A 24,578-nucleotide genomic window follows, 5' to 3' on the forward strand; every position below is an offset into this window, starting at 1 on the left:
TGATCCACGGTGTAGGAGGTGAGACACACCTGGAGCATGTGTGTTAACTCACAGGTCAGACAAGTCAGGAGGGAAGCTCTGAGAACAGAGTGTAGGATAAGGTGGAGGATTGGAGATCTGCCGATGAGGGATGGAATCAGATGGGGCAGTGAGAGGCAATGCTACAGAAGAAAAGGAAGAGAGAACCAGACTCATTCTGCCCACCTCACCCTTGGAGAATGGTCGAAACAGGCCAGCCCCTCTTGAGGACCCCAATGAACAAATGTCTCAGTTGAAAAGACAGGTAGAGGGAGGGCTGTTGTGAAACCAGAGTATTACACGCTCCAGCCTCCATTTCTCTTGTCTGTGACTTCTTAAGCCCTGTTCCATTCTAGAAAACTCACTGGGGCCTTGAAATCTCAGCCATTTCTGACCAGCTGATGGCTCCTGGTCAGAGAAGAAGCAGGTGCTGAAGGAGATGGAACTCTGAAAAGCAAGCCATTTAGAGGAAACTGCTTAGGTAAACTGAGAGCCTAAAAATATGTATAAGTATACAATCATATTCTGTGTTTAGTAACCCCACTAAAAAAATTTATTGCCAAGCTTCTGCGGTAAAGGAAAATCAGATTGCACCTGGAAATTTGAGATTATTGTTATAGTCTGTTGTCATGTAACAATTAGGAAGACAATTGGCCATCATGGATAACAATATTGAAATTAATGTGTGCAAATCTTGAAATCATAGATTTAGTAATTTCTCTTTGAATTAGTCCATATACTTTTGTAAATAAAATCATACCAGCCTCATACAGATATCCAAGTGCTTGGCAATTTCCAAACTGTATTTATTTCACAAAAGAAACCCATGTTACAACATCTCTGTTTAAATTTCTGTACATCCCCACCTTCTGCATTGTTTCGAGAAAACTGCTTGTGTGTTGTCCTCCCTCGTGAAGAGTTCCTTGAAATCAAGCACTTTGTGTGTTCACTCATGTTCACCCTTCTCCTGCCATGAACAGAGGCTTGAACAAATCAAATGTTTGATGCATATTTATTTGTGAGTGAATGACTGGAAGGATGAAGCTTGGGTTTTCTGGACATTTGTTCCTCTAACTCTTAACCCCACGCAGGTAAGCACATGACTACATGCACACAATGGGGTTCACATGTGGCTGCCCTGTGGCAGAACTCTTTGCTAAATTCCACTTTAAATTCCTGTCTCCTGTTTCACAGAGGGACAGCAGAAATGGCCAGGATGAAGCGAATGAAGCCCCAAGTGTATACAGTTGGAGATACATTTTCCTTAGTTTGTCAAGGTAGGAAGGAGCTTTTTACAAAGAATTTATAATAGAAAGGGAGGAAGAGAAACATAACTTTTGCCTCTCCCACGCACAAGATAACTCACTAGAACAGCCAGCTAGGAGCGTTTTAAGCAAAATGGGAGGTTTTCTTTTGTTCTCAGGGAATAATGCTTCTAGAACCTTTGGCTTATTGGGAGCCCGGAACCTCATTCAATAAAGCCGATGGCGAGTTTACTGGCTCTGGGTTGGCCACTGGATTTGCTATGCAGACGGTCTGGAAGATCACAGGCTCCTAGAAAAGATGGGCACAGGAGGTGCTCTGGTGATGCCAAGCATGCATGGAGGCCTTTAGACATCCTTGGACTCCCCTGATGCGGGGTAGGAAGGGGAAGCCTGAAGACCCCTCTATCTCCACCCTCTTTGGAGCATCTTTCCACCCACTGAGAAGCCTTCAGACTCACGTTGTTGCTTGGAGAGCAGACCAGTTGGAGGCCAAAGTGGGCCCCTGTGGCGGCAATGCCGAGCTCCAGGAGGCTGAAGATGAGCAGCACCCCAGAAGTAGCAATTCCAGGGTCCTGGAACCAGAATGAATGAGGAGGTCACATGTGCTGCTCCGGGAATCTGAGGTCTGGCTCGAAGTGTGGCTCTGCAGTGGACTGTGCCAATGGCTTTGAGGAAGTCCCCTGACCTCGTCTGAGTGTCTTGGAGAAAATTGCTCACCAGGTTTTGGTGAGGGTCAAGTGTGTTTGTAAAAATTTATTTTAACACTTAGTACCAGTGTTTGTAAGGGAAAGAGTAGCCATCATTGAGGTAAACACCTTGATAGCTTGTTTCAGGTACAGAGGATGAAACCTAAGGGTGGGATCTGGGGTCAGACAGTGAGACTGTTCAGTGTAGGAAGTGAATATAAATTTGGGAGTAGGGACTAGTCACTGGGAGGAAAGTGAAAGGGTTAGAGGAGAAAGACAGGACTGAGCAACACAACGTGAAGGTGGAGCCCGCAGACAAAGGCATCTTATGAGAATGAAGACTGAGGCAGCGATGTGTAATCTTCAGTCATCAGTAGTTGCCTGGGCTCCAATGTAATTCTCCACCATTTCTCTGCACCTTTAGAGAAAGTGGGCTAGTGAAACAACTTTTCGGGCTGGTTCACCACGGAATTTTGTGGAGAGAAATAATTGGGCTGTCTTTAGACTTGGCAAAGAGTCAGTAAAAGTACACCAAAGTTGAACTAATTCCACAGCAGTAGATTTCACCTGAGGACCAGGAGACATCTAAGCCCCTCCTCACTCTTTTGCAAGAATACCCTGGAGAATAAGGTCTCCAACTGTATCTGTGGGAGAGTTCGTGTAGAATCCACTTTCAGCCAAAAGGTCAAGGGAAAAATGACTCCAAGAGTCATTTAGATTCCAATTATAGGAGAGAGTAAATATGAAAGTGAATATGCATGACACATGGCAGGCACCAAACAAATGTTTGCTGATTTTGAGTTTTAAAATGGCGGGCGTGACAGCCAGCTGCTCAGAGGACCCTCCCATGTGGAGAGACTCCTCCTCAGCACTTTCCCTTTCTTCCCTCTACATTTAGCAAACATTGATTAAACCTCTGCTTGCTAGGAGTGGCTAAAGAAGAATCCCAAGAGGAACACTCTTGTGAAGGAGGGAGGTACAGATGTAGATAATTATAATTCACATCAGACATGGTAAGGGCTATAAAAAGGGCCAGAAAGTACCTCAGGGCACTGAGAAGAGACAGAGGTCCATGCTTAGCGGAAGATTTACAGATGTGGGGTCGGACAGGGTGTCCACGCAAAGGGAACCAGAGGACAACGATGTTTTAGCCAAGGAATCACAGAAGCCCTGGGAGGAGTGGTCTTAACAAATGATGCTGGTCCATCTCAAATGTGTTTCCAGGAGCAAAATTCTTGTATAAATAAAACTTTTGGAGGAGTGTTTGAAGGAAAGATGTACAAGAGGAAAGTGTTAAGAAGTACAGATGGACAGTTATAAAACAACCACAGGACATTATATTGAAGTACGGCCTAGGGAATGTAGTCATTAGTATTGTAATATCTACGTGTGGTGTCATGTAGATACTGGACCGATTGGGGTGATCGCCTTTTACATAATATAATATCTAACCAATATGCTGTAACTTAAAATAATATAATGTTATATGTCAAATGTAATTGAAAAATAGAAAAAAGTTAAGAAGGTATCTTCCATGAGGGAGGAGAGGTTCGTCAAGCAGCTTCGCTGTTTGTTGTTTGGTGAGCGTTCACTCGTGCACACTGAACCCTGGGAGTGCTCCAAACCTTGACTCCTCATACCCAAAGCTGTGATGAAGTCCAGCCCTCCTTGTTCAGGTGCAAGGACGGAGGCCAGAGGTGGGGTGGGTGTCAGGGATGGGGTAGTTCTCTGTCCAGATCATCCTTGGCAGAACGGATATTAGAAGCCAGGTGGAGGTGGCTCCAGCTGGATCTTGGATACACTGTCAAGGTGAAAGTGGCAGAATGGCCCGAGGAGTTGGCTGGCAAGTGCGGGAGAGATAGAGGGGTTGGATGAATCCACCAAGGTTTTGTCCTGAGTGACTGGAAGCACAGTAGCCATCGATGGGGAAAAGGAAACCCGAGAGGAGTTTGGGATAGAAAATCTGGAGATCGGATTAGGATATGCTAATTTCTAGATGGTGAGTGGACATCTGAATTCAAGAGACTGAAGTTTGGGAGACAGGTTTGGGGAGTCATTGTCACAGAGAAAGTGTTTCAAGTCACCGGACTGGATGCGATTGCGAAAGCACTGAGTACAGAGAGACACAGGAGACCAAGGACTGAGCCTGAGAGGCTGGGGGCGAGAGGAGACAGAGAGGACATCAACCGTTGTGGGTGGAGGAACACCAGCTGCTGGGCCTGGAAGCCACCGGGAAGTCTCCAAAGAGGAGGATTGACAGAGGACATTGAGCAAAGAAGAAACTGGAGAATGAGGCTGAAAGTGTGTTTACATTCAGCCGAGGAGAGATTATGAGAGGAAAGAGTTGGAACCACGAGGCAGACAATTCTTTTAAGGATTCTTCTGCAGAGAGGGCCAGAGAAACAGAGTGGTAGCTGAAGTAACTGAACAATAATTTCTTTCTGAAGATGAAGGAAACAGAAGCATGTGTAGATGCTTATGAAAAGCTCTATTAAAGGGTGGAAATTGAAGTAGAATAGAGGCGGGGGCAAGTGAGAGGGGAGAAGCACTGGTGTTAATCTTGAGTGGGCGGGAGGACAGGGCTGTAGTGCAGAGGGAGACATTGAGTTTACATGGGACTCATGTGTAGTTGCACTTTCCAACCTGGTAGCCACGAGTCCTCCGAGGACTCAGGATGTGATGTAAATGCAAAAAACACACTGGATTTCAAAGACGTGGCACCCAAAATGCAAAATATTGAATTAATAATTTTCTTACATACTGAAAGGAGATTTTTGGAGCTGTTGGGTTAAGTCAATGTATCAATAAAATTAAGTTTAACCGTTCCTTTTTTTAATTTTATAATGTGGCAGCTAGAAAACTTCAGATCACGTCCATGCTTACGTTATATTTCTGTTGGATGGCACTGGTCCGCTACCTGAGACGGCTCATTCGTTTATGCATTTCCTATGTCTGCGTTCACACAGGCTTGAGTAGTTGCAACACTACTCAACTGCTAGATGGTCTGAAAAGACTTAAATGTTTGCCCTCTGGCCCTGCACAGAAGACCTTTGTTAGCCCCGCTGTCCAAAGCAATGGGTGGGAAGGCGACCATGCGAGTAGAGGTGCAGGTTGGCGGGTGCCTTTGCATTGTGTGTACAGTTGCATTAATTCTTCCGACGATGTCAAAAAGTAGGTCTAATTTATAAACATAGAAACTAAGACTAAGAAAAGTCACAGGGTTAGTGCAACTCAGCAAAAAACTACAGGTCAGAGAGTTTAAAGTCTATTCTGATTCTGACAGCATCTCCGTTTGCTTCAGTGCTTGCTGAAGAAGATGGTGGTCAGGTGTCTTTCCAATGATTTCCTAAACACAGCTGAGCTGGAACCCAGGGGAGCATTGGTAAATGCTAGGTCCATAGGGATACTCACCACACCCCAGTAGTTGTGTTCCTTATTCACATGGTTCATAATCATTTCTAAGAGGAAGAGGATGATTCCGGCCACAGAAAAAATCGCACTGACGATGTTCATACTGAAGCCGCCCTTAAGCTGAGTAAGACGCAGGAGAGAGAAAAACGACTGTAGGTGAGATGAACAGAGACTCAATAAGTGCTTCTTAATGTGAATTCCCAGAACCCTAGTTCTACAGCAAGTCAAGAGCTGTTCTGTGCAAAAAGTTTGGGGGCTATATTAATTTGGAAGAAATCTGAGTTAAGCAAAATTAAACCCATCTTTTGTGCTTGACATCTCAGAGACTTTAACAAGTATTATGGATCTTTCAGCCAGGGGACTGTTAAATAGAGATTCCCCCCAGTGTTTACCTAACCAGCTTCATAAAGTATCTCATGGGATAATCTCACCAAGAAAAATCTTTTGGAAATTCTCCACCCAATTATCTGTAAGGAGATAGGCAGGGGACTCAGCCCCAGGGTGTTGGGATGTGACAGGCTCTGATGCTCCACAATAGTGGGTAATAGCAGGGTGGCACTCCCAGAACTGAGCTCCCCTTGGGAGATTTTCAAGTATCTCAGTGGTGTGGGCTCAAGTCATCCTGGGGCCCCTGCCCTTAGATAAGCTGATTGTGAGAGAAGCAAAGGTACTTTCTTGGTCCATTGCTAGGGGACCCCAGAGCCTGGTCCATATTGATTCACAGAGCTTGCTTGTCTGGATTCCTAGGGAAGTCTCTGCCTGAGCCTCCCCTGGCTTCCCTGTAGAAATTTCTGGAGGTCGGCTCTGCGCGCTGCAGGCAGTCCCAGTGCCCTGTTCTGCTGGAGGGGAGCCCTGAGCCCCAGGCAGCTTTGTGCCTCCCCCTGTAAGATCTTCTTAGGAAAGTTTCTCTCTTTGTCTCTCCACACCCTCATGTCTATACAATCTGGTTATAAGGAGGTGCTAGGATGGAGGAAGGATGTGTGTTAGCTTCTTTCCTCCACTGTGCTTCCCTCCTATAGGTCCACAGCAGGGAGAGCCAGTCTCAGCATGTGACTTACCAGGCAAGGAGAGTTTGGCTGCTGCTCTGATGCCACTAAGAGGGATCCTGTAATGATGAACTGGCACAGAAGAGGGAGTTAAGAAAGAGGTCAGAGTTCAGGATCCCCACCTTCAAGCTTCAGTGATTCTAGTCACACACATGTTTTCTCACTCTAAGTTCCTCTGCTGGGCCCTCCAGCTCATGTGGGGAAATGAATGAATGGATGAATGAGCTGGTTTGCATCATGTTGGTGGGATAAATATATTCCAGAATACAGCAGAGCTAGTTTAATTTTTAAAGTATACTTTATTGATTATGCTATTGTAGTTGTCCCAAATTTTCACCTTTTGACCCCAGCATCTCTCACATTTCCTCTGGCAATCACCCCCTTAGTTCATGTCCATCAGTCATGCATATAAGTTATTTGGCTACTTCCCTTTCCTGTGCTGTTCTTAACATTCCCCTGTCTCTTCTGTAGCTACCAATTTGTACTTCTTAGTCCCTGCACCTTTTCCGCTACTCTCCCTCTTCCCTCTCCCAGCTGATAACCCTACAAACGTTCTCCATATCTATGAATCTGTTTATGTTCTGCTTGTTTGCTTAGTTTGTTTTTCAGATTTAATTGTTGATGGGAGTGAATTCATTGCCATTGTAGTGTTCATAGTTTGATCTTCTTTTTCTTAAATAAGACCCTTTAACATTTCATATAATCATGGGTTGGTGATGATGAACATCTTTCAGTTTTTCTGGTCTGGGAAGCACTTTATCTGCCTTTCAATTCTAATTAATAGCTTTGGTGTATAAAGTAATCTAGGTTGTAGGCCCTTGCTATTTTTCACTTTGAGTACTTCTAGCCAGTTCCCTGAAACCTGCAAAGTTTCTTTTGTGAAATCAGCTGACAGTCTTATGGGAACTCTTTTGTAGGTGACTATTTGCATTTCTCTTACTGCTTATAAGATTCTCTCTTTATCTTTAACTTTTGGCATTTAAATTATGATGTGTCTTGGTGTGGTTCTCTTTGGATTCCTCATGTTCTGGACTCTGTGAGCTTCTCGGGTTTGCATGTCTATTTTCTTCACCAAATTAGGGAACTTTTCTTTCTTTATTTTTTCAAATAAGTTTTCAATTTCTTGCTCTTTCTCTTTCCCTTCTGGCACCCCCTATGATTCGAATGCTGGCTGTTTGAAGTTGTCCCAGAGGATCCTTAGCCTATCATTGGTTTGTTTTTTTTTTATTCTTTTTTCTTCTTGCTGTTCTGATAGAATGCCTTTTTCTTCCTTATGTTCCAAATCATCATTTTGATTCTTGGGTTCATCCTCTCCATTGTTGGTTCCCTGTAAATTTTTCTTTGTTTTGCTCAGTGTAAGCTTCATTTCTGCCTGTGTCTTTTTTTCTGTTGTTGAAGTCCCAAGGGAGTTCCTTAAGCATCCTAATAACCAATGTTTTAAATTCTGCATCTTCTAGATTGCTTACCTCTATTTTGTTTAGTTCTTTTTCTGGAGTTTTGTGCTATTCTTTCATTTCATTTCAATTCTTTATCTCCTCGTTTTGGCAGCCTCCCTGTGTTTGTTTGTATGTATCTGGTAGAGCTTCTTTGACTCCCTGTCTTAGTGGCATGGCTTATTGTAGAAAAGTGCACCTGTAAGTTGGTTGGGGTGGAGCCTTAGGTATGCACCAGGTGGGGTAACCTGTGTGAACCAGATTGATGGAGTCTCAGATATAGTGCTGCCGCTTTGTGGCTCTGTGTGAGGGAGGGCTCAGAAAGCAGACAATGCCACTGCTTGGCCTCTGGAAAATTTTTCAGGGAAGAAGCTGTCCCCCAGTGCTCCTTCTGATGCCAGAATCATTAGTTTCTTTCTGTGTGCCACTGGTGTCTTACAGTTGAAGGGTCCAGAGTGAATGAGTTTGCATAAGTCCTAAGTCCATTGCAGAACTTTTAAGAAGAGACGCCTGAGAATCCTGCAGTTTTTTCCATCACCAGTACCTGCACTGGTTTTCATAGCCAGAAGTCACGGGGACTTTTCTTCTTGTCACTGGAGCCCTGAGCTGGGTGGTCATGGGTGTGGATGGGAACCCTCACTCGCAAGGTATCCCTCCTGCTTTTTATCCACCACACATGGATGTGGGACGATGGATGTGCTCTGTGTCTCTGCATTTCCGTTCTCCTCATATGGGGGTCTCTGCCCCTCTCTACATCTGGATGAATATGACTTCTTTAATTCCTTGGTCGTAGGACCTCCATAAACTCAGTTTTCGGACTCTTCTCAGTGATAATTGTTTTCTAGTTTAGTTGTGATTTTTGCTGTGGTTGTGTGAGGAGGCAAGCAGTATTTACCTACACCACCATCGTAACTAGAACATGGGCCCAGACCTAGTTTTAAATTCCAGCTTGAAACTCACAGGATTGTGGGCAAGTTACTGATTTCTCTATGTGAACATTTCCTCATCTACAAAATGGGAAAAACTATTATGTCTTCCTAAGTGTCATTGTCATGAGATAACTTGTCCCTTGAATCAGGCATTTCTTATATCTTGCCCATGGTGGATCCTATACACAATAGACACTCAAAAATTATCTCTTTCCTGGTGTTTCTTTCGTCTAGTGCACACTCTGTTGGTCTTCCAGTAGGACTCAGTTAAGCATGTGGCCTCTGGATGGGAGAAGGAAGAAGTTCTCCAAATTTTCACTGCTATTAAGCATAAGCCCAAATCGGTCTTTGCTTTTCTCTAATTTGTGAGTCCCTTTTAGCTTCTCAGAAGAATGTAGCATGTCTATGGTGTTGAAACTCCAATAAGAGGCAGGTGGGGTTCATTGTGTTATTTCCCCATTCATGTCCTCTGGGCAGAGTGGCTGATGGGACGCCCTGCTGTCCCTGAGGGTCTGAGGCGGTGTCGGCTAGGGTTTCATGAAAGTTTTGCTGAGCCCTGAATGAAGTGCTTCTAACCTTGCTGTATTCCTGCATGATGGCCCATCAAGCAGTATTACTATTATCATTTTATAGAGTGCCGGACTGAGGCTTGGAAATTTTAAATAACGTACCCGAGACCATCCAGCACTTAGGAGATAAGGGAGTCAAATTTAGGTATTGGCTCCAGATCTTGTGTTCTTAAGTCTCCCTCCCCACCCAGAGTAGATGTTGAGCCATGCAGAGGAAATGGGTGTTCCCGATGAAAACGTGCTCTCGGCGATGGTGACTTCTAAAGGAAATGCCAATTCTATAAGTGAGTAATAAATCTCAGTCTTTCACCCTTCAGTTTATAGAGCCTTCATGGGGAAGAAAGGAAACAGAAGGCTGTACTTCTGATGTCCCTGCAGATCTCCCTGAGGAACCCAAGGAAAGAGGCCTTTGTTTGTGGGAGGACATGAATGATCTTGAGGAAACAGAAAGATAGCCCTGGAGTCAAGAGGGCAACAAGGAGAAAAATGCCCTGCAGACAAAAAGGAAGCGATGTCATGAGGACCGATGGGACCTGAGCCACCATGTGTAAGCAGAGATGGCTACCGAGGCATTTGAGATGCCAAGGCAGCCACCAGGCAGTTAAGAATGGAGAAGAGAATCTAACACTCGATAGCAACTGATGTGTGGTTTGGTGCTATCATCTCCACGGCCCGAAACCCCAGAGCAGTATGTTATGCAGATACAGGTGCTGTGGCTGAGCAAAGGAACAGGGGCTGAGCTCCTAGTCTGCGTCTGTGCAGACCCAAGGGAGGACCTCAGCCTCACAAGTGAGGCACAAATGGCAGCATGAGAGAGAGGGTATCAGACCAAAGTGCTCCCAAGAATATAAGCCATGAGTTTTTACAGATGTTGTGTGTACAAGAGTTGGCCAATTACTCCGGCCATTTTATTTAAGTCTCATGGGACAGGGTGACTTGGCTGTTGTCCAGCTTAGTCTTGAATTTTTTTTTTTTTTTTTTTTGAGAAAAGTTGCATTGGGTCAAGAATATTTGGGTGGTGAAAGAATTGGATGTGAATGCGTATTTTGTGCGTGTGTGTTTCTATGTGTGTGTGGAGGAGGGAGGACACTAAGGGGACTGCCAAAGAATCAAAAAGGCGACACATTGAAGAGAAGGACCTGTGTTTCTTAACCCTTGAAGGGGTTACAGGCCACCTTGAGAATGTGATAAAAAAACGTAGGGGGCTTTTCCAGAAAAGAAAACATGTAACGTGCCATAGATTGTGCCAAAATGGTACTCTGGGCCGAACTTGGGACTTCTTAAGTCCCCTCTTCTTAAGGACTGCTCTGTGGCTGAGCAACCCCTCTTTGCAAGTGTTGGAAATGTTTCTCTGCTGGAGCTTGGGCTGTGGGCCTGCATCGAACAACACTTGGCTGCTATTCCCAGTACATTGTTGTTTGTGTGAATTAGAGAAGTTGCTCACTCTGGGTAAATGTGCCTTCCTGGGCTGTCCTTGGTCTTATGAGTTGAACTGTGTCTCCTCAAAATCCCATCTTTTGAAGTCCTAGCCCCCAGTACCTCAGAATGTGACTGTAGTGATGGTTCTGTAACGGAGGGGCCAGGCCAGATGGCTGGGAGGAGGCAGGGGGCAAGGGTAACACCCCAAGGTTGAACTGAAGACTAAATGTCAATCCCCTTGGCTGACAGGGGAGGAGCCTTCAGAGGAGAATGATTACAGAGCATGCATGAATAGAGACTTTGCCCCTTTGCTAGACGTGGTGAACAGAAGTGGGACAAAGACAAATATGGCTGATACCTGCCTTCCTTGTTTGGAAGCTGGACATCCTTACTGGCTTCTGGTGTGTGTGGGATTCTGGAGAGGACTTTTAAACTGAACGTGAGCAGAAGCTGTGCTATTTCCCCTCCCCTGGCTGCCCTTGACAGCTGCAGGGAGCCTGGGTCTCTGAAACCAGCAGGTTCCCTGAGACCATTTGGCCGAGCGCCCAGCCCAGCACCCGTAAAGCATGGTGTTATTAGGAATGTGAAAGGTACTTCAGATGCATTCCTGACCGGACAGAGGGTGGCAGGAAAGTTTGTCTTTGGGTATGTCTAAGGGAGGAGACCCTGAGGCAGAAACTGCCTACCTTTACAAAACTATGTAAACTTTAAATAAACAACCCCTTTCCTTTTCACCAAACTGCTGTCTCCAGAGTTATGCCTCTAGGAGGTGAGCAACAGAGCACCATTGATTGTGCTAGAAGGCAGGAGGCTGTCCAGTATCCGTTTCAGATTCATGAGGGTCAGAATTATGATATTTTTTTTTACTTTACAATGGTGAGAAAGTAATATGCATCCAGTTGAAACTGTACTTTGGTCTGGGAATTTTGATCTTTTCTCAGACAAGTGGTATGTGGTTGGGTACTCTCTTGAGATGCTGGACAGCAACATCCAGGTACAGCTCCCCGTCAGCCATGTGATCACGAGGGTGAACAACCCATTCTCTACAGTGCAGTATTTAACCTATTTTTATTTTGGATATTTTCAATTGAGGATGGGTTTTTGGGATGTAATCCCATCATAGGTTGAGGAGCATCTGTATTTCAAGACACAGCCTTTAAAGAGGTGATCAAGCTTAAATAAGGTCATAATGATGGGTCCTAATCTAATGTATCTAATATTCTTATAAGAAGAGATTTTGGAACACAAACACACAGAGACCATGTAAAGGTATTGGGCGTAAAATGACCGTCTACAAGCCCAGGAAGAAACAACCCTGGTAAAATGTTGATCTTGGGCTTCAAGCCTCAGGAACTGTGAGATAATAAATGTCTGCTGTTGATCCACCCAGTGTGCAGTATTTGTTCTGGCTGTGCAAGCAGACTAATGTTCTTGGTGAGCAAAGCCTGAGCTGCGTTCACAGCCCACATGCTCTCTTGACTGGAAACCACCTTTAGCAAAGTACAACCTGACAAGGTGGCCCTGAGGATTGGCAGCTTCTGGAACTCACTTGCAGAGAACTTACTTACCGTGATGCCTCCCCAGAAAGGATAGCCTCCAACAAATGAGACAGCTGCATATTTCCCAGCCAAGATAGTTCCCATGATGCCACCGAGGCTGATGTGTACCAGCCCAGTCAGGATCTGGAGGGCCTGTCAAAGAACCACAAGCTGAGATCTTTGTTTCTGAGCAGGAAACTGACCCTTTCCCTCACCTTGTAAACTCTTAAAATTTTTTTATTATTGTTATTTTTACTTTGATTACTTTTAATTTTAATAAATATTTTATTTTCTTGGTTAAAGATAATATGGAAAATATAAAATTAAAATAATATCTACTACTTACATTTTGGTGTCTAACCTTTCATTATTTTTTTCAAATATATACACTGATAATACAAAATGGCTCTGCATATTTTACTTAATGTTTCATCATGAATATATCGCAATGGGATCAAGCATTCTTTAAACATATTATTTTAAATGGTTGCCTGGATTTTATTATCTGCATGTTCTGTGGAGAAGTTGAAACAGAGATACAAGGCAGGAAAGTTTCTTTCTTTGTTTTCATATTATAAAAAACACTACAAGGAACACCCTTGTAGGTCATTCTCTCCGCTCACCTCTCATTTCTATGGAATATTGTTTGAGATTGAGGTAAGTCTGCCTCTCCCTCATCACATTAATGTATTGAAGTCCCAATCTCCTTTGCCTCCAAAACAGACGTCATTAAGAAAAAGAGTTGCTGCGGTTGTAATAAGGTAATATGAGGTGTACTGGAATAGGGTGGTCCCTATTCCTATAGGACTGCTATCCTTTTAAAGGAATGCCGTGTGAAAAGACACACGTACACACAGGAGAATGCCAAGGTTGCAGTTACGCTGCCTCAAGCCAAGGTCCTACCAGAAGCTACGAGGCAGGCCTGGAACAGGTCCCCTCCCTTGGAGCCTTCAGAGGGAGCATGGCCAGGGGTACATGGATTACACGTTCTGGACCCCAGGCTGTGAGACAGTAAATTTCTATTGTTCTAAGCTGATGCAATTGTAGTATTTTGTTATGGCAGCTCTAGAAAACAACTACTAATGTCTTGGCCAAAAAGTCTCTTTTGTTTTTTCTGTAAGATGGCTCTAGCAGCACTTAGTTTCACTTAAGTTCATTCGAAACAATTTTTTTTAGATTGTATTGTGACTGCTGTCATATCAGCATGCATTTTTTAAAAATTATCAAAAACTGTGAATTTTTGTGTAGCCGTTTTAATATTGAAGATGGAGGAATATAAGCATCAATTAAGGTAAAATCAGACCTGAAAGGAAAAAAACATTTGTGTAATGTATGGAGAATGTGTTGTGACTGGTAAAACATGCCAAAAGTGGTCTGTGATGTTTTGTGCTGGAGATTTCTCACTGGACAATGCTCCACAGTAAGGTAGAGAAGTAGAAATTGATAGCGATCAAATTGAGACTCAAATTGAGAGCAATCAGTACTATACCATGTGGCAGATAGCCAACAGACTCAAAGTATCCAAATCAATAAAGTTATTGGTGAAAATGACAAAGGTGTCTTTTATTTTAGGGAAGAAAACAAACAGACTTTTTGGCCAAGCAGTATATATTCTTCCAAAACGTACAATGGGGGATACAAAAAAACCTAAATTTTTTTTTATAAAGATATGTGTATTTATCCTTATATGTTTAAACTTCAGTTACCTTCCCAGTAATCTCCATTTGATGCAACATGCATGCTGAAACACTTATTTCCACTGCTCAAAACAGTTTTTGAAGTCGTTGATTTTCACGCCTTTTATTGCTTTAGACTTTTTTTTTTGAAACCTCCTTCCACATAGGCAAAATATTTCCCTTTGAGGATATTTTTCATCAGGAGAAACCCAAAACGTTGCTCAAGATGAGATCAGGTGAATAAGGAGTGTGGGGCGTGGGGGTCATGCTGTTTTTGGTCAAAATCTACTGAACACTCAGCAGTATAAGTAGATGTGTTCATAACATGCCCATCACGAAATGGGCATACATGTTAAGGGAGTCTTCAAAAAAAATTCTCTGAGGCCAAACACAGCCTCTCACAACAATGCCAGCTGGTACAGTGATAGAGTTGAGATCCCAGAACACTCACTAAAGGGGGCAGCCTGTACTTCTAGAGACATACTCTCCAGAAGATAATTCCATTTTTTCTGAGTCCTCCCTTGTATATATACATTTATATATGTATATGTGTGTGTGTGTGTGCGCATGTACTACAAACATTGCAATGAATCCAAATATATTAGTTCCTTAAGTTTGTACAAATGGTAGCAAATTATATGCAATGACTGCCTCTAATCCTTTTCCCAGTAATGAAATAGTTTGCAGTTGTGTCTATATCATTACACAACAAGCTTTATTTTTCTAGCTCTAAAACATTTAATTCTTTGTATGTGTAATACATTATTTAAGCAGCATTATAGTAATGGATATATTGTTTCCATTCTTTTCCTCTCACAAACCATGGCTGCAATAAATAGCCTCATGCATGTCATTTTTCTCATGAGCATAGGCATGTTTGAGGACAAAGTCTCAGAAATGGAATTATGGAGTATTTTAAAATTTGGCAGACATAGATAGCCCTTCATACAGGTTGTACTGATTTGACATTCCACGAGCAGTCTTTAGAGGTGGAGCTAAAATTGGAACCCTGGCAGCATGGATCAGAAACCACGAGTGTCACTATTCAGCTATGCAATGAAACAGGCCTCCCCTTGTTCTGCTAGGGATAGCCTTTCAGGGAGGAAATAATCGTGAGCTCTTATCTTATTGCTATTGGGCAAAGATTCCATGCGAACACTCTGGCTTTAGGCTGCACCTTGCGGCTCACCTGCTATACCCTCTTTCTTCCTGAGGCCAGAGGATCAACATGGATTCTGGCAACAGGTAAAACCTTCCAGTTTCCTGCTTCTTTGTTGCTTTTCTTTCTCATTCATATAAAGCTTAAGTAAGAAAACACAAGGCCCGACACGGAGGCCCTGGTGATGCTCCACAGCTGAGCTTCTTACTAGACCTGAGTTTGGCAAGGCTGGGTCAGCCCCCGCCCCACTTGTGGCTTTGGAGTTTCTGTATTTCCAACCCTCCTCCCACCCCTGACTCCAGTCACGTGTGTGGTCCCAGCCTGCACGGTGAAAGCTCACTTACCCCTAAGACTTTGCCCTCTTTCAAGGTTGTTTGGGCTGGTTGTGCACTCGCAGGCAGCTGTAAGCCAGGTTGGCTCCCAGGAAATTGGTGGTCTTGGGGCTGGCTGTGTGGATACAGGGGCACCTGGGACATGCTCCCTGGGATCGCAGCGTGTGTGCTGGGGGGTGCCGCTACAAACACAGAACTGGCCTTGGGGCCTGCTGAAGTCATCGAATTCATGCTGCTGAAAAACAAAGGCAATACTATCATCCTTCATACATGCACTAATGATTACATTGAAAGAGAACTTTTGCTTTCACTGGCTTGTTTGAGCATCACAAACCCCTATGAGTTTGTTCATTCAGTTTTCCTTAGAGATATTACGTGGCAGTTAGAGGGCACTTTCACACGCAGTGCTTCACAAATACATCTCCTTGAATCCTCACACCTGCCCAGTTATATAGGTGAGACAACTACGGGCCAAGGAATATCAGCACCACAGAGGGCAAGGGCGGTGGCTTTTTCCTTCTCGTATCTCTCACCATGCTTAGCATGGCGCTCTGCGTGTACGGGTATTTCAGAGGCGCAGGGCTGGGCGGAGAGTCTCCTGGAGAACACTGAGTCCATTCTATCGACGCCTGAAGAAGGAAACAGGCGGGTCCCGTGGCCATGATTTCCCCGAAGTCCCGGTCGCAGAAAAACTTGTTCAATGGAGTCATTATCCTCCAAGGAAGCCCATTGCCAATGCACAGTATATTCAGGTCAATTGTGAATTTTGATCTGGTTGTACTATTTTCTTTCCTTTCTTTCATTTTTCTTTCTTTAGTGACAGAAATTAAGTTAAATTTATTTTGCTTACTTAAGTAAACATTGCATATGGATACAGAACCCTCATGTTTCATGCATAAAGTTTAGAGAGAAAATGGAAGTGAATTAAAGTATCATACCTGGAAGCAACTTTTTAATAAAATTTGGGTAAAGGTAATGACTCCTACAATCCCATATGGGTAGCATAACAAAAATAGATTTGAAGACAGGATGGTACGGTAAATCCTCAGAATTACTCAAGAAGTTCGCAACTCTGGTGCTTAACTATGTTGGCCTTGTCCTCCGCAGTAAGAACACTCTAGACTGCTTAATACGCAGACCTGAATCTCCCATCTGAGACCTCTGCAACCTTTGAGGCATTGTATCAGGTGGGATTGAGAATGTATTTCCCTAGTCTTCAGACACTAGTTGCACTTTCTCCTGAATACAAGAAACTTATAAACACATATTTACTGAAACACTTTATCCCCATGGCTGTCTCCTCTAGAAGGTTCTAAGGTCCTAAACAACAGTGACAAGACTTTATTAATTATAATTATAGCAGCTACCGCTGAGTACGTGGTAACTTCCTCTCCTGTTGTTTTAACTATAGTTTGTTTATAAGCTGCTCTCACAGATCTTTATACACATATTGTCTCATTATCATAATAACTCCATGAGGGAGGCAAAACCCTATTCTCGTTTTACACATAAGGTAAATGAAACATAAAGAAGTTTCAGTATTTCCAATTTAGGGTCTTAAGAGTAGAAATTTTGCACAAGCTCTCTGGCTGCAAAATCTTCATGATCTTTCATTGAAGATAACCAATTGTATTACAAATCATCATAAATGTAGCAACTTAAGACAATTCGTTCACGAGCTCATCCTGGCGTAGGTCAGAAGTATGGCATGGCACGGCTGGGGTTCCAGGTTGAGGTGTCACAAGGCTGCAAGCAACATGTCCAACCAGCAGTTCTTCCCCTCTCCTTTTTGTTGGAGCAGACTCCCAAAAGCTAGTACAATCAACTCTGCCATGGGCTCCACCCCACTCCCAGGGGCATCATAAGTCTCATTTGGCAGAAAAACCTTATCTGCAACCCTGAGCTTCCCACAGAAAGCATGAGATTAAGTATACTCACTTTGCTTAGCCAGAGACTGTCTCTTGCTCCTCTTCCCCAGTGTTTGTTGTAGGCAAGTTGTCCTTCCTCAAGAATAAATGCACTGTATGGTTCATTGATATGTGTAAAGATACAAACTCCTCCTCTTTGGTGCAGCTACCTGGAGCTCAACTTCCAACCCAGATTTACTTCCTGGAATTGGCAAGGAACTAATCAAGTGCAGTTCAATGAGCAAGTGTTTAAGGGTGTCTGCGTGGAGAAAAAAAGGTTGCACTTGGTGGTCTGGGAGGAACAGAGATAACTGGGCACTCAGGGGTGATGAGCACAGCTGTGTGCAAGACAGACCAACAAACGCCTCAGCAGAGAGAGGGAGCCCATTCACGCACGCGTACTTTACTGGCTCTCCTCTCTCCATGTGTCACTTTCCTATTCTCTCACAATATCCAAATCCGTAGGTTGTTTCTATTTTTGGGGAAACCCAAAATAAGACACCCACTGCCTTGGTGTTAGAAAAAACTGCCAACAATATGAGAATAGGAATCTAAAGACTGAAGTAGGTACAGAGGCTGTATATGTAGTTTAACCTCCTCATCCACCAAGCGATGCCCATGGATCTTGAGTGACACGCCCGCCGGTTCTGAACACTTGCAGGAGTGGGGAACTGTTGCTACTGTGAGTTCCCTTGTCGGAGAAAGGTGGTATGTGGAGAGGACTGAGCGTTTCCATAAGATTCCGCCACTGTACACAGACCCCACCCACCCTGGGCACGCGGAGGCTTACACATGCTTTTGTGCATCTGTGTCCCCTGAGACCCGGAGGAAAACAGAGGGCAGTCCCAATGTTTTTAAGTGAAGGAAGATTAGGGAAGGGCCCATTTACAGAAATGTGGGAAGGTATGGTGGCCACAGGGGCTGTTGACACACCAGGAAACCACTAACACAGGGAGGCTGTGCCCCTCTGACGTAGGGACCAGAGGCATGAACCATGTCACTATGGCAGCCGGCAAGGGCTGCAGCCAAGGACGACAGCCGCCTAATGGGAGCTGAGGTCTTTGACAGGAGACCTCAGCTGCTGCCCGAACTGTGCCCAGCAGAGGGAGGGTGCACTCTCACGTCTCCCTCCTCCCGACTTCCACTTTCCCTGGCCGAACCCCCAGAAGGATCAGCGCACAGGGGTGTGGGTGATGCCGTCCACATGGGCTACAGGGTACAGGTTAGGTTCTGCTCTTAACAACTTTGGGGTGTTATTCTATCGCCTGGGATTTCTCTGCATCCTGCCCACCTGTTGGAAGAAGGCCCTGTATTCAATGTCCCTCAAATTATCCTGATGGAATGTTCCATCTCAGTCTTACCAGTTACCTGGCAGCTTATACAGCAGAAAATGGATGTGGAAGTGGAGACCTGTTCCTCAGTTTGGTGTCCCTCCCCCTGTCCCACATGGAGGCAAAGAGGACACCTGTGGCTATTTTTAAAGTACAGGAAAAACTTAAAAACCTCATGCAAATTAACTCAGGGCTCCTCACAAATACATGATAACTCACCCTTCCCTGGAGAATGCTTGGCTCATAGAAATCTCAGGGCAGCTGTGTCAATATGGTTTTTTGTGTTTTTTTTTTTTAATTGAAAGGGCACGTTTTTGTACTTTCTTTTTGGATACAAAGGAGCGCATATATTCTCCATATGGTTTATAACTATGTATTTTTTTCAATTTTAGGCCAAGTTATTTCCCCTATTGTGAAAGTCCCTGTGAGAAGAGAGCTGGGCGTAGGGGTCCCGTAACGATGCTAGGATGGCAGTTGGGACTGGAATTTTTTGATTCAAAACCTTATTTCTCCATGACCCTCAAGTTGTGCAGAGGTAAATCTTAGAGGTAAATTGAATCCTTAAATTTGCATGCCTAGCTTCTCCTTTATTTCAGATAAATGCTAACGTTTCTAATCTTAATTTCTACTTCTAAGATTAAGATGGATTTATGAGGGATGGAGAAGGACCATTTTCTTCAGAAGGTTTCCTTTCAATTGGATGGATAGCCCATCCTGGGAGGGTATGAAAACCTAAAGGTGGTAAAGTCTCTCAGAGCAGTGCAGCTCCATTTTGATGGATTGCAGAACCTATTTAGCAAATATAAGGATGAAAATATATATAAGGTAAAAACTTTTAAAAACACCCAAGAAGAAAGAATAATAAAAAATTATATCAGAACATGTCTCCATGCTGGGATAAAATTAAAATATAGGCTCTGCAGTCTCTGTTCACTATGTAAACATGTAAATCCACTAATCACTATGCAATCCACACAGAGAATTACAATCTGTAATTTGTACAATTATGGTAAATAGGTTTAACAATTGGTTATCAGAATCTTGCAATGATTTTCAATTTGGAACATTTCCCCAGTGATCTTCTAAAAAATAGAGAACCAGGACTGTCCTGCTATATCCAGCCCAGACTATAAACTTCAATGTCCTATAAAGGGCAAAAATAATATATATGAGTATATATAATATATAATCAAACATCTATTTCATTGTGTAAGATTACAGGCCAAAATATAACAGATGACATAATAGATGGCTGTACATTTTTATAATAAGAAGTTTGGATTTAAAGGAAGAAAACTAGATGCCTTCTGGACAAAAAAAAAAAAAAAAAAAGAAAAGAAAAAAAAAATGGAAGGCTCAGGTGACATGTGGTAGGTAGAACTTACAGTCACCTTACCCCAGCATCAAACTTGAATTACAACTAAATTGTAGAAGAGTCATCCTGAACAACCAACTGATGATTAGCTGAAGAGAACTCTCTTAATCAAAGATTTACAGATGAAGCCATGAACAGCCTGGCAAGGAGGGTGGAGATGGAGCAGAGGCCGGCCCTGCTTTCATGGGTGGTGGCTGAGGTGCAGCAGGGCTCTCTCAGTCGTAGGTGGCTCTCCTGAAAAGCATGCAGTCTAAACCCCACCTGGTTCCACAGCCCGGAGCATTGGCGCCAAGAAGAGGCATCCACGTGACATCTGGCTGTGAATAACAGCAGGGTTTCTTTCCACCAGAGAGAAGCTGGAGTCCACTAGAGACACAGGTAACCTCTTAAAGGGTCAACACACACAATTTTGTTCTCGGCCACTCACCCTGGGCTCCAGGAGAAGGAGGGCTGAGGAGGCTAATGTTGCATGAGGAGAATCTGGGGCTTTGGCTCTGGTGAGAGAGCTGAAGGGACAGCCGCCAGGAGCCCTGCGTGAGTCTTTCTCTCATACCACAGGGGCCGCCTTTTTTGGGTGGAGCGCTCTTCCGTGTGGCATCAGTGTGGAGAATAGCACTGGCCTTGCCCTCCGGACTTCCTTTCACCCCCGTGAAAGCTTGTCCCGTGCTGGCAAGTATAGCCAGAGGCTCTTTCAGTGAGTGAGCCTAACACACAGCCAGCAGGCAGAGGCAGGCAGAGGCACATATCGAGGTGCCTTGGGGCTTTTCTGACCTGCCCTGGGCCTGGTGCTGGTAATAGTCAGTCGTGGAGCACCGCTTGGTCCTTCCTGTGCGCGCCCCGGGTCCAGCAGGAAGCCACAAACTGTGGGTGACTTGTAGCTCCAAACAGGTTTCTCAGGGCTGGTCACAGGCAGTGCGTGACATGAGACTGCACCAGAGTCTTTCCCAAGAGGCCCAGAAGGAGCGCACCCAGTGGCCAGCTTCAGGCAACACCAGAGCAGGAGCCAATGAACTTCGCAAGCCCCTTCTCCGAAGGGAGATCTTGGTGGGCACTAAGCCCTGCTGAGGCAAGTTCCACCTTGTGTGGTCCCCACAGGTCCAGCAGCTTACACGCTGTGGTCAGAGGTGAGCCTCACAGTGAGCTAGAACTGAGGGTTGATACATGCATGAACATGCCAATACCAGTCAAAACTCAGTTACAACAAGGGGGCCCACGTAACTTAAAATAAAACGACAATCCTGGCTCACCTAGGTCAGGTGATCAAGGAGACTGCACCACTGCACACCGTAGGGCACCTAGTACATAAGGTAGCCTCACAAAGACTGGGAGTCATAACAGATCTATCTAATACATAGAAACAAACACAAAGAGGCAGCCAAACTGGGGAGATGAAAACAAACAAACAAACAAAACCACAAAACAGGTCTCAAATGAGAGAATCGGAGGAATATCCAGAAAAAGAGCTAAGTGAAATGGAGTTCACTGTAATGGTTATAGGAATGCTCAACAGCATGAAAAAGGACATAGAAACCATAAAAAAGAACCAGTCAGAAGTGAAGAATACAATATCTGAAATGAAGAATACACGGGAAGGAAAAAAACGGTAGATTAGATAAAGCTGTTGATCAAGTAAGCAATTTGGAAGACAAGGCAGACTAAAACACCTAATCAGAACAGCAAAAAGAAAAAGGAATTTTTAAACATAAGGATAGATTAAGACCCCTTTGGAAAACAACATGATGCATAACAACATCTGTATCATAGCTGTAACAGCAAGAGAAGTGAAAGAGCCAGTGTGTGGCAGCCTCTCTAGGCTGGACAGGTCCGCTTGGGGCTCAGGGAGACGGAAGAAGACGCATGGAGCCTTGGGGATGCTTGACATGCCTTTATTCGGGAGAGTCACACAGGCCACAAAGTTTGTGTCCCTGCCGTACAGGCCATGAGCCCATGCGGAGGGAGTCACACAAGCCACAAGCCCGTGTCCAAGTCAGCTCACTGACTCCCCACCCCGACCAAAGCTCCTATCCCTTACATACTAGCCCCAAACAAGGCAGGCGATCAGGCCAGAAGGTGAAGTAGCAATCATGAGCTGCGCATATGATCCTTTTCTAGGCTACCGGGCAGTTTAGTGCACCCAAGGATCAAGCTCCTGAGACCTGTGCAAAAGCCTGTGGGAATACTGCTTTATCAGACTCCTTCAAGATTGTGAGGAGCTTCTTCCTCTGGTTACCCACGCATCTGGCTGAGGGAGCCAGACCACCTCCACGTACCCTACAGCAAGGTTTTGAGAAACTGTTTGAAGAAATCATAACTGAAAACTTCCTTAGTCTGGGGAAGGGGAAAACCCCACAAATCTAGGAAGAATGAGTGTCCAGAAAGAGAAAGGGCGGGGGGAGAGAGAGAGAGAGAAGGTGGGGGGGGGGAGATTAGAAGGTGTTGGCTCCCCTGACTGTGGAGGTTAAGGACTTCCTTGATCAGCTGTCTGCAAGCTGGAACTCGGGACATAGGAAAGCTGGCAGTATTATTTGAAACCTTAAAGCCAGAGAACTGATGGAGTAGATACCAACGTAGGTTCAAACAATTGAGAAGCAGGAGGGCAGAGGGCAGAAGTAACAATGTTCCAGCTCAAGCAGTGAGACAGAAATCCAGTTCAACCTTCCTCTGCCTATTTGGGTGAGTTTCACACACATTGGGAAGGGCCATCTGTTCTACCCATTTCACCAACTCACAGGGTAATCTCTCCTGGAAACATCCTTAAGGACACACCCAGCGACAGTGTTTCGCCAGCTGTCTGGGCACCCTGTGGCCCACTCCGGTTGACACGTATGATTAGCCATTGCAGATGGCAATAACATGAAGTATTTAAAAAGCATCACTATTGTTTTTTAAACTTAAATGAAATTAAATGTGTTCCTTCCCTCTACCTCACATGTGTATTCCAATTTCATAACGGATTTTATGTCAGAGGGGTCCTGTTTCTCCTCTGTGAGCTGTTTGCATGAGGTAACGACAAACGTAGACTGAGAGGGCTGTGCTGGAGCGCTGACTCAAGCACAAGTGGCTTTGCCTTTTTTTCATATTATCTTACATGGCGAATCCCTCTTGGGACTTGAAGTCCCACGTAAAGCTACGCATGTGGCAGCTACATTGCCAGAAACCTTGATACATGATAGGCCTTGAAAATTATCACGAACTTCTAGGCTCAAATAATGATGAATAGTGTCATCTTCTTTGTGAAAGTTGGATGGGACATTCCAAAGTCATGAGAGACAATCGATCTCTGTTTCAGATTGTCCTGAAATTTCAGAAAGCCTAGCATCTTGGCTCTATTCCCTAAATGTCTTTAGTGACTCACCACCTCCTCCACTCCCTGTGACAAACAATACTACGTTCATATTTTCCCAGAAATCACCCTGAGGTTGGTACCTTCCTTTTTGAAGAATTGCTGGGGTGTGCCTATAGCCAGGACCATTGTGATTTCAATGTCCCCAGTATTTTTGGCAGCTAGACTTCAGCAATTTAACTCTGAATTAGGATAGAAGTATAGGCTTTAACTATGTTCGAATTGCTTTGTCTGTCACAGAGCTGATAGTCCCAGATTGTAAAGTATGTTGATCATGTTCTGAAGGCCTGACTGTAAGGTGAGTTCCAGGAGAAATGTTTGAAAGTATACTTTTCTTGAGCTAACAGAGAAATATATCTAGTTAAGCACGCAACAATGATGATGGTCACAAGATGTCTACTTCCCGCATTTTGCTTTAAAGATGAGGTCACTGGTACACAATTATGAGATATTTTTCAGAATCTTAGTTCTTCAACCCTGTACCCCTCATTCTCATAGTAGCGTTTTGTGTTGCTGACGTACTGTCTCTCTATCAAGCAGGAGGAGATGCATTGAGGGCCACCAGGGGTCTGATCCGAAAGCGTCATCTATCACTGAAGAAACACAGCCGCGTCTCACAGTTCCCTGAAACTTTCCCTTCCTATGTTTCCCAGCTGCATCAAAACCTTGCTTTGGTTTCCCTTTCTAAATCATTAAAAAAATGTTGTATTGTTGTTCAATCACAGTTGTCCCCATTTCCCCCACATTACTCTCCCCTGTTCTACCAACCCCCCACCGCCCACATTCAATCCTTCCCCACCGCTTGTCTTCCCATGGGTCCTTTATACATGCTCCTTGACTTGAGCCTTCCCTATCTTTCCCCTGTTATTCCCACCTCCCTTCCTCTGGTTACTGTCAGTTGGTTCTTTATCCATGTCTCTGGTTCTATTTTACTTGCAAGTTTGTTTTGTTGATATACGTTCCACTTACAGATGAGATCATATGATAGTTGTCTCTCAACACCTGGCGTATTTCACTCAGCATGGATGGAACTGGAAAACGCTGCTTATTGAGAAAGAATGATTTGAAACCTCTTGCTCTCCTGTCCTCTTATCTGGGCCAAATTGAATAAGCTTTTCTCTCCCTTCAAGCTCCAGTGTCT

At 44.3% G+C, this 24,578-nt stretch overlaps 1 protein-coding gene across 1 annotated transcript; it reads right to left on the minus strand.

Annotated features, from left to right (window-relative positions):
• Nucleotides 1-1,467: 1,467 nt before the first annotated feature.
• Nucleotides 1,468-15,712, minus strand: LOC129062650 (membrane-spanning 4-domains subfamily A member 8-like). Its single transcript, XM_054563663.1, is given in 6 exon segments — nt 1,468-1,569; nt 1,742-1,912; nt 5,411-5,500; nt 6,439-6,498; nt 12,345-12,467; nt 15,494-15,712. Coding segments are annotated over 6 exon segments (765 nt in total).
• Nucleotides 15,713-24,578: the final 8,866 nt, after the last annotated feature.

The sequence above is a fragment of the Pteronotus mesoamericanus genome, unplaced genomic scaffold (assembly GCF_021234165.1).
Source record: "Pteronotus mesoamericanus isolate MK-2021 breed Mesoamerican mustached bat unplaced genomic scaffold, CSHL_Meso_final scaffold_83, whole genome shotgun sequence".
In the NCBI taxonomy this organism is placed as follows: domain Eukaryota; kingdom Metazoa; phylum Chordata; class Mammalia; order Chiroptera; family Mormoopidae; genus Pteronotus; species Pteronotus mesoamericanus.